Source organism: Ooceraea biroi, chromosome 6 (genome assembly GCF_003672135.1).
Source record: "Ooceraea biroi isolate clonal line C1 chromosome 6, Obir_v5.4, whole genome shotgun sequence".
Lineage (NCBI taxonomy): Eukaryota > Metazoa > Arthropoda > Insecta > Hymenoptera > Formicidae > Ooceraea > Ooceraea biroi.
Window position 1 is genome coordinate 228,300 of NC_039511.1, and position 15,305 is coordinate 243,604.

Below are 15,305 nucleotides of genomic sequence, written 5' to 3' on the forward strand. Positions count from 1 at the left end.
TTGTCGAAACAAACCTGCTAAATTATTGGAAGAAAAACAAAAAATATTTGTTTACTTTTTTTCACGCTCTCTATCTGTATATTAATGAATGTTATTAAAAAATGAAAAATAAGGCACGTACGGTAATTCTTTTTAAGTCTTCCTCGCTCGGTTGCTCGAATTCGCACTGAAAAGACACCAGCCTATTTATCAGTTCCTCCTGTTCAGGACTAATGGGCTTAACGCAAGCGTAAGAACTGACAGGAGTGAGAATGCCACTACTTCCGGACATAGACAACGATTCAGCTTCCGCTGGCTCAATTTTCACGCCCATTGGTTCGCCCATCCCGGCACTGCCTGGTGAACCGTTCATCGTTGTACTGTTCGGCTTGTCTTTTTCCTGCAGCGAAACATAAAAGAAGATATGAAGCTTAGTGATCAAAAAACTCATCAATCTTAAAAATTGTTTATGTAAACATCATCAACCAATCTCGAAAATAGTTTGTATCTTTAGAATTAAAGTATCTGCTGCTTCCACGTTGTATCCTTAAATTTTGTATTCCGATTAAAAGATGCATGCAAACACAAAAACATGAAAAATGTAATAATCTATATTTAAAAATCATATTTAACGAAGGTAAATATAATCTATATAATACAAAAAAGTTATTTTTTCAAAACAAGTAAAACAGGAAATGTCAAGTACACGCACTGAGGATTATTTAAATTTATTTTGTCTCAAAAAAGGTGATATCAGAAATTTACACCAATTAAAAAAATATTTAATACAAAACAACGGCGCTGCCGTTCAATAACATGTAAATTACTATAATAGTAACTTGGTGTTTTTTTTTTCTTTTATTTTTGTAAAAAAGTAATTTTTTAGAAATATCAAGTCTAGTTTTAGTATAATAGAAATCATTGATTCAGGCGTTATGCAGATACAATAATTGTGCTTTCGCTTAATTTGGGATTTTGTCTAAATACACACAATGCTGTTTGTCTGCTTTTTGCCGTTTGTTGTATTCCCGCGAGAATCTGATTTAAAGAGGAATTTAAAATTATTTAATTTGGAAATAAATATTGTATATTCAATTTTGACTAAACTTAATCAATATTTAATTAAAATAAATATTTTTCCTATTTTATCAAAAATTAGGGTCCACATAAATTTTTGAGATAAAGCGCAATAAATATATTATTATGCTTTATCTCAATATTATCATGCTATTAAAACATTTGTAAACTTTTACAATATATAGTTACAATATATATTGATATTCAAGTACTCGACACAAATACCATTAACTTAACTAAACTTAATGAGAATAAGTTAAGTATACAATTTGTGTGTGTAAATATATTCATAAAATGTTCAACAATTGTTTTATATTGAAATATATTTAAGATAACGAAAATTATAAATTTAAGTAACGAAAACTGAAGTAATAAAAAAGATTAATTTTTACAAGATTTAATCTACATAATTTATACAGTCATTGAAAAGAAATTAATAGATTCAATTAAATAATTTCATCCCCAAGAGATAATTGTCGATTACTTATTATTACTATTTCGTGTTTCTTTTTCCAATAAAATTTAATTTCATTATAATTTGAAGCAATTTTATTTTGTATTTCTATCTTAATCTCTATTTGTTACATTGGTCTTAAACTTTTTCACGGTAGTGTATACGTGAACCTAAAAGAGACAGTCTATTATATAGAGATAATCGAAAATTAAATAAAAATATGAAAATTTGATCAAAAGTATTGTGCACGGAAAAGATAGAAACTTATATTACTTATTACTAAAATAAAAGAGAGCACATAAAATATATTTGAAAGTCTTATATACATATTGTATATTTTCCTTGATTGTTAGCCATGTACTTTTAGATCATTCACTTTTTGATATATTGTTTAAAAAACATTTTGTTCGAAAACGTTTAAATATATTATTTTATCTGTATTTCCATTATATGTGAACATGTACAAGATTTTTAACCCCTGTATTATTTATGTACGCATGTACACGTATATAGAGTTTGAGTGCTTTTGTGACGTTTGATACATTTTTTTATCTAATAAGTTTGTATTTCAAAATATAATACATTTTATTCAATTTATATAATTATTGTAAGAATTGGGAGATAAGTCGATAAACAGGATAATAATAGTAGATTGATAATATAAATAGATGAAAGGCGTTCGTTACTGGACCTTCATGGAGTGAAGATTAAAGAGAAAAGAATAATTTATTATTCTTATTTATTCGTAACGAAACTAAAAAGATAATAAAGTGATAGACAGTTTGCTGTGCACATCCTTGTGCCCTGTGCACTAAATAACATCCTTTGTTCAATTGCTTTAACAACGGCGTAAATAACGATAGCAGAATTAGTAGCAAAGAGAAATACTTCGAGAGGGCAATAGCGAAAAAGAATCATACTTAAAAAATTTTTATTTGAACAGAGCATTTTTGGACGTTTTATTAGCTCTTATATCTTTCGGATCTTATATCTTTCTGTTTTAGTTTTTGACACCTTAATATTTATGGATGTAAAGAGGAAAAAGAGAAAAGGCATTATCACATTAAAAGCCAAGATTTGAAAATGGATAAGCTCTCAAGAAAGCAACATTAAGCAATTAATAGAAATAGAAATGATACTTTTGCGACGTACCTTTTGTGCTTTTTTCTCCTTTCTTTTGACTGCGCATTGATACTCGGGCACGACACATTCCGGTCTCATGCCGACCGTCAGGCACTTCTTCAATCTGCACTCTTGGCACTTGCGGCGCATATACATATCGATTTCGCAGCCGTTGCCGTACTTGCACTGGTACACGGCGTTTCTAGTGATGCTACGTCTAAAGAAACCTTTGCAGCCTTCACATGTCAGGGCATTGTAGTGGTAACCGGACGCACGATCGCCGCATACAAGACATAATTCTTCTTGCTGCCGAGGCGTCGGTCCTTTCCTTTTCTTCGCGTCGCATCCTTCGCTATTGCCGCTTCCATTCCCGCTACCACCGCTACCTCCGCCACCGCTATTGTTACTGCCACCACCTCCAGAATTACCGCCGTAGCCGTTTATCGAACTTGGCTGAGACAATTCGTCTCTACCTAAAATCAAAATACAGTTGTTGGACAACATTTTACATAAATTTCTTGCGTGCTTCAGGCATAACAATGATAGGGAATAATTATTGGCAAAGCAAAACAATAAAATTAAATAAGAAATAGAACAAAAAAAAGAATGAAATTCGATATCACGATGAAATTAAATAATATAAAATAATAAATATGCAAAAATAACGAGATATACTTTTCAATAAATTGATGACAAACAAGAGTTAATATTAATCATTTTTTTATGTTTAATATAATCAGTGTCATAAATAATTGAAGAATTTTATACGGATGATTTGCGAATACATAATAATAAATTTCAATTGAGTTGAAATTACATCGATTTCAATTCTTAATTTGAATGTTTGATAGGACAAAGTGATGCAATAAATAACTAAATAAATATACATATATCAAAGTAAATATTTTTGATAATTATGCATGTATAATTTATAAATGATTAAACTCCACTTTGGTTAATCTTAAAACGTTAAAAAATTTACAATCTTAATAGATTTGGTAGAACTGTTACCAGTGAATAAGTTTCAAGATTTAACTAATGCTCCATTATTTACTAAAATGTTATTGGTAAACAAAATTAAGTCAAAAGAATGTAAATTTTTAACAACCTATACGTAAAATCAATACCTTCGTAGGGACAAAGGAAAATTTCTCTCCAATTTATGTGGACAGACTGCAATGGATCGTATAAACACTTGTGAGGCATAAATGTAATGGGAAAATATTAATAACAATTTATAAAGTTAATATATTTTATTATAAAATTATTGCATTTTATTGCATTCAACGTCTATTATTTCTATAATTTCTTAAGAAGTAGGGAGTAATAAGCTACAATTTTTTCCAAATTATCACGATTATAACATGTTAATATCAAATAAGTTGGTGTTTTTCAGTCTTTGAACTATTAAGCTACATAATCATGTCTTCCATCAAAAGTTGGTATGAGCGAAGACAGATTATGTATCCTTATGCGAGTTGATGATAGGAATCATCAATAGCTAAAATGTGCATTATTTATTAAAAATGACTAAAACAAGAAATTAAAAAAGGTAATATAATAATATCTTTTCAATTAAACAATATCTTTTCAATTAAATAAATTCCAATAAAAGCTGCAATATTAGGAAATCATTCTAATTACAGATAAAATATATTATAAGTATTTTACTGCAATATTTGTGCATCGAAAACATTTTCTACTAAAAATATATCGAGCAATAATGCAATGAAAAAATTAAATCAGTATTGCATTTTATTTTAATATTTGTATGTACATATGCACTTTAATAAAAATTCAAAATAGAAAAATATTACAAGAATATTAAAATTGAAAAACAATATATACAATCTCGGTTAAAATTGGCTTCCTAAGTTATGAAAAAGATTATCTCAATTTACACACGAGAGTACCTATATACAATATAGTAAAATATATATTTTTTTAATATAAGAAGTAGAAAGTTTTTCAATCGAAAAAAAGCGCTGCTGAATAACATGCATTGTTATAATCAACGTCACGCATTTTATCACACTTATTGTTTTAAATATTTGTCACTTTTATAATATATTTATAAATTTATGCGTATATCTTTATCATTAATTGTTTTAAACAATTATAATTAATAATAATTATTATTATTTATGAGTTTAAATTCAATAACAAGTTTTTTTGAGAGTAAGATTTAATTATTATTATTATTATAAAAACACCTGTTTTAGGTAATTATTATATTTTACAGAAGAGTCAGCTTCAATGACCTTGACCCTGACACATGTTGTTTATATGACAATCCTGAACAACTTCTAAAAGATTTTTTGTTATTGTAAACTTATTTTGTTAATAACTTCTTTACTAAATACCTAGTGCCAGTCAAAACTTTTTGGTGGCTACTCAGGGTTGTGAACTCGATAATATAGGTCAAGGTCAAGGTCAAGGTCAAAATCAAGGTCAAGGTCATTGGGGCTACCTCCTCCATAATAAGTAATTACATATAAATATTTTATAATCATGATATTGTAGATTATGCGTTTTCATGTATATGTGAATCAAGATAACTTTTCCCATACTTTTTTAAAATACATATACATAAATAACAAAATATTATAATAATAATGATTTACTTTTTTTATTAATGGTTTTATTAACAATTCATTTTATTTGTACTTGGTACTATTTCCTGACATTATAACTTTTTGTAAGAAACTTTCTTCAACACGAGTAATAAAATAAAATCCAATTATATTACAACTTAACCAAAACTTATTTTCTAATATCATAGATTTCAATTGTTTTATTGAAATAATATCCACGTCCGCTCACCTTTTTATATTTTCTTGAAAAACCAATTTCTAATAGGTATCATATCGTTTTCAATATACACATTAAAGGTTTCGAAATTGATATATATATATATATATATATATATATATATATATCATATAAGTATATGAGAGAAAGAAACAAAGAAAAATGTTTCATTCTCATTTTCACTATATTTTACCATTTTATCACACTACGATGATCCTCTTTGTTCGGTTTACTAAATATTCATTTAATAATCTGTTTTTATTTCCTAATCTCACAATTAAAACATTAAGCATATAAGAAAGTGTGAAAATATTGTTTGTTATATTAAAAAAAGCAATTAAGATAATATATAAGATAGAAGAAAACTTTTTAATTATATTATATTAAAACAGGACTGCGTGCAGTCTCCATAGAACTTTAGTAGGACGATAAAATATTATTTGTAAGTTTAACAAAGAAGACGATTTAATTCCGTTGATCTTGTTAGAAAAACAATGAAAAATTGTACTTACGAAAAGATTTTATCTTAAATGATTAATCATCTGTCTTTATATTTCGCAACATATTACATAATGTCAATAATTATTCGTTAATTATTTGTCATAATACTTTTCTTAAGGTTCTGATTTAATTAACATACAAATATATTTTTACTTATTGAACTTAATTAATTTTTACAGTCATCAGATTTTTGTAAATAAAATGTTACATTTTTTACTTATTGTCGAATTTCAGATTCACCAGTTGTACCTTTTGTTACGAAAATGCAGTCAGTTCTACAGTTACTGTTAAACAAAAAATTTCTAAGAGCATTACGTAGAGCAATTGTAAAACTAAATGAATTATAATAAGGGGAGCACATCATTGAAACTTGTGCAAACAAAAAATAGAAATTTATGTTATTGAATGTATATTTTGCAAGACATTTTTCCTGTGAAATCACAGAAAGTTACCCATGTACAGAGTGTCTTAGAACTACGTAAGACTACAATTTTGTACGCGCTCTTAGATTTTGCGTCACTGTATTTTTATATAGAAGTAGAAAATAAGCAAGTACATATCTGATATATAATTTGTACATTCGTTATCGATTAAGCCTATTAGAAACTCAATTGGTCCACACGTTGTTGAGATATGATAATTCTAAATACTCGGATTTCGTGCACACATGTAAAATTAATGACTGATACCGCTCGTTTGCATGTATACTTTTGGCACAAAATTTCTTGATTTTTACTCACTTTTCATAAATTTTAAATTCTTTAACAGTTTTATTAGTTTTATTAGGTCTTAAATAAATCTAAATCTTCATTATCTAAATCTTCATTAATTTTTATTATGTTATAACAGATATTAAGTGCACAAATTAATTTGCTTTTGATGCTTTTTTGTAAAGAAATATTGAGCCTTTATTTCTTTTCTTTTTTTCGAGAGGGGATTTCATCAACTACCTGGCAGATGGAGAAAAGTTTTAGAAAATGATGGCAAATATTTCGAAAATTGACATGTTTACTATTCTTTTGTAAATAAAATCAATTTCTTCATAAAAAGCACCAAATTAATTTGCATAATTTGTTCCAATAAAAATTGATGTAGCATTTTCATAAAATTGTAAGTTCACACATGCTTCTTAATGAGAAATATTATAATTCTGTTAGCTTTACTATTAAAAATAAAAAAAATTACAAATTAATTTTACGTATATAACTAAATTTAAAAAACTCAAGGAGATGTGTTACTAGAAACTAAATTTAAGATTAAAACATCGAAATTTATATATTACACTTCTTCCATGCTTTTATTTAAATATGCTCACTGGTGAGCTAAAGATCCTTTACGCTGTCGTATCATGTATTACAGATTTTTATGAAAAACATATATCTTTTATCAATTTGTAAATGATCAAAATTTTCGTAGAATTTTGCATTTTGAATTTATATTGATAATAAGTCCTCTAAATTTCATAAGTTCGTAATGAAAATAAATGTAAATTAATGAGTAAATGTAAATTAATAAAATAAGTGTAAATTTCATAAGTTGGTAAGGAAAATAAGAAGAGTGTCGGTCGATTGTGTCTAATATACATCTTTTTGAAGGCTTCTTCTATGTAAATCCGCTTTTTCTCTCCACTTTATACGTGTTTATATCTACGTCTTTTCCTCTCTTCGCACGCTTAACCAGTCTGCCAGTTTCTGATCTCAAGAAGGAAACAAGGCAGTGCTCACTGGCCCGTTTTAGCTTTCGTTTCTCCGTGAGCGCGTAGCCGCGCGGCATAGTGGGAGAAATAGAGAGGGAAAAACTCGCCATTTGTTAGGTAAGACAAGAGAACAAGGAGGACAAGAATGCTGTGTGTGTGCTCACTTATACAGACATTCACCGGGAGAGCCGGAGTCAAGGCCGCTCACTGCTGCGTCGCGAGAAAGAAAAAGAGATAGAGAGATAGAGACAGGTGGTGTGTGTGTGTGTGTGTGTGTGTGTGTGTGTGTGTGAGGGGGGGGAGGGGCGATAGGAAGGGAGGAGGGTTGGAAGGGGAGAGGGAAGGCACTAACCAACCTTGCTGCGAACATTGAAGCCGACAACGGTTCGTGCGTCGAGTCTCTGGGCTTAACGTAGAAACGTTGGAAGTTGCCAATCGTGATTCAAAAATTACATTTCACTCCTCGGCAAATATTTGCCTCTCTATTAGTCAATATATTGGCTTACAACGTATATTCATCCCATTTCCTTGATGTTTTTAATAACGAATGTATGGTTACAATCCGTATTATTAAAAATGTTAAAAAACGGGACAAATAAATGTTATAAAATAATAGAAAATTTATTATTTAGTACATGATTTGTAATTGTAATAAAAATTATAATTATAATATTGTAATTATAATTACATTAGTATTTATTACATCTATAGAGTTTAGTATTTATTGTGTGTGTGTGTGTAAATTAGATTTTTAGTATTTTTATATAGAGAAATAAATTATATACAGAAATGATATCAAACTTAAAATAAATATATTATACTGTTTTAAAATATATTATACTAACAATAAGTTATATGCTTACATTTTAAATTATACGGAGTGTTCCGTCTTATTTCATATTATTTCACATTTTTAATGTAAATTCTAAAATTTTTTAAACAATTAAACAAATCAATCTTCCTGCATTAAGAACGTCAAAAACGATATAATTATGTACATATAATATTACAATTTATATTATGTCTTTTTATAATTGTTTTATCTTCATAAATCTTGAGTCGTAATTCTCTAAAAATAAAATGCATTTTAAGTTGAATTAAATTATATAAAAATTGTATTACAAATTATTTCTCTATGTTATTTACTTTCTACACTAATGTAAGATTCACTAAAAAGTTTATATTTCTAATCTTCGAATACTCGAAAATTATACTCTTTCTGATTATTATTTAAGCAAAACTTACTTTGGATGAATTGCATACATTCTCTATTGCCAACAATTATACTACTATTACAATAAATTGTTAAAAAAAGGTCCGATAAAACGAGTCATTAGTACTTAGAACATGTAGGAAGAAATATTTTCACGCGTAATCAAATTTTTCTAAAATTATTTACCTTCTGTGTACGTCACTTAATATGTTATTATTATGTCCAATCATCGTGTTATAAAAATTTTTTAAATATTAAAAATTTATTTTATATAAAATATTATATGTCTGATTATTCAGGAAAATGCAAATACGTTATAGATATGCGTGTTAAGTATGAACTAAACAATTCGCAAGCTACATGAAAAATGTAGAAGTATATAAAAGTTGATATATAAAATTCGTATACATGGAATACTTAATAAGGAACAAACTAAACATGACAAATAAAGTTTGCAATGAACATGTATCATGTTTAAATCTGCAATATACAGGTCTCTGCAATCTCTGGTGCGAAATTCTTTTCTGCAGGGCCGTCTCTTAATCAGTGCTTGTGTTATTAAGCTTGACATTTCAGCTATAACCTGCCAAAATTTCAAGGTGTTAGCACGTCTGCTAGCATAGAGAAGAGAATTTTTAATACACTTTTTATATAATTTAATTCAATTTAAAATGCATTTTATTTCGATAGAATTACGGCTCAAGAATTTATGAAGATAAAACAGTTATAAAAAATATAATATAAATTATAATATTATATGTATCTTTTTTGACATTCTTAATGCAGAAAGATTTACAATTGTTTAAAAAATTTTCTAATTAGCTTATACTGGTCGAATAGTCAGTCGCGAAAACACGCTTCGATATGCATCCGGATTGCGTGAAGAACATCTGATGAAGTATCATGTTTTCAATATGAACCACTCACAAAGCGGCAGAAGAAAATGCGCGTGCAGAAAAATCGAATCAAGACATTGTTCACCGTTGTTTCTTCGATTCGAAAGGAATCGGACAGAAAAAATTCATACCGAAAGTCACACGATGTGAACGATTATTATTTGGCTATTCTGAATCATTTATGGAACAGGATTGGTTGAGTTTGACCTCAATACCGAGAGCAAGAATCTTGATCGTATCTGCACGATAATCCACAAATCTAAGATTGTACGGGATTTCTTAACCAGATAAGGCATCACAGTCACAATATAAGTAATATAATTCTTTCTTATACTGTGTCACAGTATTCGAACACCCCTGTATTCGCCTCATTTAGCTCCATGTGACTTCTGGCTATTTTCTCAAGTTGGCGATAAAGGAAAAATGTTAGTATAATAAAAAAAAAAGAATCAAAAGTATAATTGACGCTTTGTATTTTTGTTTTGGTGCCATTATAAAAATAAATATATGAAAAAAATAATATATAAAATATATAAAAATAAATAAATAAATAATAACAAAAATAGATAAATACTAAAATAACTTATCTTAAAATTATACGACCGTCTGTTTCGACTTCTATTAGCAACCGATTTATGTCCACGATAAATGTATTTACCAATATAAATATCTATACGCACACATAAACATGTACTATCTGCGTTATAATGTTATTTTACATTTCTAAAATGTTTGCTCATACTTTCACTGATCATGACTTCTAATTTGCCTGCGCACTGCACAGCGGATGAAAACAGATAAAGGGGGTAATAGACATGCATAACGATCTCGCCATAAAGGTTACGAAAACCTGTTTGTCGCTTATTCGCTTTGGTCGCAGAAGAGTCATTTCCTCTCTGCACCCTATATCTCTCTATTCCCTTAGAAAACGCAGATACTATTAGTATTTTCCATAATAATATTTCGTTGTTACCTATTCCCTTAACTTACTTTTCTCTCTGAATTCAATTACGAAAATAAAAGCGAAAATTCTTTATAGCATAGCATTGCTATCGGATGGTTTAGTTATATAAAATGTACAATCGCACGTACAAATATTAAAACACAAAATCAGTGAAAAATGAATTATATATATAACATAATTAATAATTTGGAAAAATAAAAAAGAAGAAACGAACGTGTGTGTGTGAATTATTATAGTCCTTGCCTTAATAAATAATAATAAATAATAATAATATATATCGTATGTGATTTGAAATATTAGATCATATAAATAATTAATCTACTTTAAAGAATAATTAAATATAAATAATAATTACTTTTTATGTAAAGTAAATATATAAATACACTACTTATTAAATAAACTCTTAAATGTATTAAATAAGAGTATAGTGCAACAATCACATGAGCGTATGTTTATATATACGATACTCTAAAATTAGATATTATATCATTTGATTAATTTTGTAGCATTTAAAAATTTAATTCATGGTAAAATATCAACACGCCTAAAAATATGGTATAAGAAATATTTATCCATCAATAATAGTTCAGCATCCAAAGACAATTATTTATTCGTTATTTCATAAGTATTAATAAATATTAATAAAGTTAATGATTAATCCTACTTCAAGTACTTTTAAAAGTACTTGAAAATTTATACATACTAGAGTCGTTTTTGGATCGACTGGTGACTGGCGATGAAAAATGGATCCTGTGCAACAATGTTCAACGGAAACGCACTTGGAAGCTAGCAAAGTGAGTGTGCAGAATCTCAGAATCCATGGCAAAAGCGAATTTGCATCCTGAGAAGGTAATGCTTTCTGTTTGGTGGAATTGCAAAGAAATAATTTATTATAATACTTTATTTTAATAATAATCTATTTATATTTATTTATTTTTAAATACTATTAATAATACTATTTATAATTATTTATAATTATTTCTTTTTAAACTGTTCTTTGTTGGCCAAATTTATATTTACGACGCATCCGTGTGCTACCAGAATGTTGGGAAAAGATTGTAAAAAACGACGGCGATTACAGCATTGATTAATAAAAGAATTTTATGTGCCAAATTACGGCTTACTTTTAATAAAAAATTAGGCATAAATCTTAGCACTCACCCAATAAATTGCATTAAACTGTTGATATCAATTCTAAAATGCATTTTTCTTTAAATAATCTGTATTATTTGATCATTACTTTTTTTTGTTATATTTAGAGAAAATTCCTGAATTATCTTCTTTATATATAGTAAATATGTGCATGTATGTGCGTGCAATATTTGTAGTATTATTATTAAAATAAAGTATTAAAATCTTAACGTCTGTTAAGTTAGCACCCCCACCAGAAAAAATCTTATAGATATGGAAACATCTCTTCTAATATAGTATCGGCTTAATAATATTTTAGATTTTAGATTTTCGAAAAAACATATTTACTAAATCAAAGCATTAATTAAATAAGCAATACGCAGTAATCGAAACACTAGCAGAAATATTGAAGATATCAGATAGAATCGCATCGCATTATATTATTATATACATATATTATCACATTATTATTAGTATAGTAATAATATTTATAGAATCTTCATCTCTCTACAAAAACAATATATCTAACAAAATTGTCAGAAAAGTGCTTCTTAAAATTAAAAGGTATTCAATTTTCAATGTTTTATGTACCAATAATTTATAAGTATGTTGTATATTTACTCGAATAAGAATGAGTTATAATTCACATTCTGTTTTTCTTCACGTCCCTCTTTAAATATTTAAAACTGTTTTAAAGCGAGATAACTAACAGTATCAGTTTGTATCAGTTTTGCGTCAACTCGTACGATAATTCCATCATCACGTGTCTGTCTGTTGTAAAAAGATTTATTTTCATCGGTTGCATTCTACATTTTATTTCTTCTCTTTTCCTTTCACTTGGCATATCGTGATTGTTTTGTCTTATTATGTATCATAACTAAATCACACGCGCGCGCGCGCGCCCATTCATACACAAATATACATTTTATATTTTGCACAAATATGAAAATTGAGAAGTAGTTCTTGATATAAAATCATTTCAAGAATTTTCGGTTATTTTAAAATAACCGATTTAAAGTCATGGGGTGTGTGTGTGTGTGTGTGTGTGTGTGTGTGTGTGTGTTTTGATCATATTCAACAATTCTTATAACAATAACTTTTACCGTCAATACGTTATTGATTACATTTACCTTGAGTGGAGATGGAGAACGGTGAAGTTGGACGATCATTGTTACTCAACTCTGAAGAATTAGTAGTGATAGCACGATAATGATCTGTATTAGACTGTGTTCTAAGTCCTCGATGAAGATCTAAATCCCAAAGTTGAAGATCCTCTTCACGCATAGAGCCAGAATTTACTTGGAAATTTGAGGAGAACGTATCGGTGCTCGACACCTCTGGACTAGATTCTTGAAGATTTCCGTTATGCTTATTGCCCCATCTTCTCCGTAAGCCCGCGACCGATACTCGTGGCATTGTTTGCAACATTTCACTGTCCTCCTCCACTTTTTGACTTTCCACCTCCACTTTTTGACTTGTCACTTTCGTTACCACAATATTGTTCCTTAATATTTCGTAACTAATCACAAAATTGTCTCAATAATTTTTACGTAAGACCTATAAGATAATTATTAAAGAAATATTGGTGACCGATTACACAGATTACAAGATCGGTGAAAAACGATGAGATTAATCTTGACTATTGATATTTCTGATTTTGAGTTTCCATGTTCACATAAAACAAATAAGTGTGTGCGTGTGTGTGCGTGCGTGCGTATGCATGTGTGTAAAACGCATGTGGTGTTATGATAATAAACATGTAAAATGTTCTAAAGCGTTTATTTCTTCTACAAATTTGATCGAAATTTCTTGTGATAAGACAAAGATATAGACGGCATTACAGTTTATGTTATTTTTGTAATAGTTTTGTTGAATGTAACTTAGAATTGATTTTCAGAATAAATTAAACTTTAATTGCAATAACAGAAATAATAAAATAAAATAATAAAAAAATAATAATATAATAATATAAATAAAAAATAAGAAATAGAATAATAAAAAAAATTCTGTGTAATATATTTGTATTACATATTAAATTAGAAAATTAATTCAAATTAATTAATTATGAAAATTGTTGAATTTGAATGCTTTAAATTGTTAAGAAGTTGTTACTTTTAGTAATTAAGTTTCTATTTTCAGTTATTTGAATATTTCCCATTTTTTATTCTGAAAATGTCACGAAGAGCTTAAGCATGCAATTTTCAATATTTTTTCAAGAATAGTATATCATAATATTTTGTGTATGTATTATTACATATAAAAGTATTATCTATAATACGCTTATAGATATATGATTTATAAACGATCAATATTTGTTATACAGAAATTGTTCGAATAAGTTTGGTTTTTACAAGCGGTACGAAATTTGCGATAAGACGATAAGACATACAAATACAAAATTGTTAGAAAATAAACTATTATAGGCTGGACTTATGGAGAGTACCAGGCTATTAATATTAATTCATAATTAATTTATAACAAAAATGCTATTATAGAACATATTTTGATTTACGTTGTTGTTAAACTTTGCCGATATAAGCGACAAATATCACGTATATATTTACTGTCTTAAAAATTTCGCAGGAATTTTGTAAAAGAACTATAAACATTTTTTAAAAAAGGAAATAAATTAAAAGACAGACATTTGCACTATTTTACAATAGGTTGTAATAATGGCGAATAAATTTAATAACGATCTCTCTTTATTCTTTAGAAGTTGTGCACGCGTGATAGGGTATAAGGAAAGAGGTATCGAGGTCGACATCTTTCTTTGTCCTACTTTTCCGTTTATGACTGCTATGTTCTCCCTGCGTCTGCTTTTATTATTTTTTTCACATATATTTTCATTCTAGATGATATATATTTCGTGTGTGCTATCATGCATCATATTTAATATATGCGTTGACAATTTAAACCATTCAAATTCAACAATTTTCATAATTAATTAATTTTAATTAATTTCCTAATTTAATATTTAAATATAAATATATTACACGGAATTTTTTAAAATGAATATGGGTTTTGTTTCTTGTTTACTTTTATCAGTTTACCATTAGTTTATTTATTATTTATATAGAGTGTTTCAGGAAGGAAGGTCAATATATTATGGGAAGTCATGGTATCAATTCAAATCATCTTGAAAATTATTTGGAATAGGATACACTCATATGAATATTACACCGTCAACATCAAGGTTTCTCTTTTTATATATATATATATATAATTTATTTTATATATTTATTTTTATATTTTATTTTCTTTTTTTTGTATACGAACATTTTTGCTTGAAATAACCGATACCATACCTTCCCAAAACATTGATGTTTCTTCCTAGGATATACCCTGTAGTATAATTACAATATTTACATTGAAAAATTACAAAATAATTCGAGACATTACAAAGAAGCTAATTTCTAAGAAACTTTTTGAAGAACTGCTAGTAAAAACATAATTACACGTAC

The 15,305-nt window shown here is 27.7% G+C and overlaps 1 protein-coding gene across 4 annotated transcripts in view; it reads right to left on the reverse strand.

Annotated features, from left to right (window-relative positions):
- The window catches only part of LOC105287167 (ecdysone receptor), a 50,976-nt gene that overhangs the window by 10,520 nt on the left and 25,151 nt on the right, over positions 1-15,305 (reverse strand). For 2 of the 4 annotated variants that reach the window (XM_026970702.1, XM_026970703.1), the window contains 2 exons: positions 2,663-3,105; positions 122-379 (listed from right to left, as the gene is read on the reverse strand). In XM_026970702.1, the coding sequence (XP_026826503.1) occupies positions 122-379; positions 2,663-3,105 (701 nt within the window). Of the gene's footprint in view, positions 1-121; positions 380-2,662; positions 3,106-12,974; positions 13,402-15,305 lie in introns of all 4 variants that reach the window. The other 2 variants (XM_026970705.1, XM_026970704.1) reach the window with 2 other exon arrangements.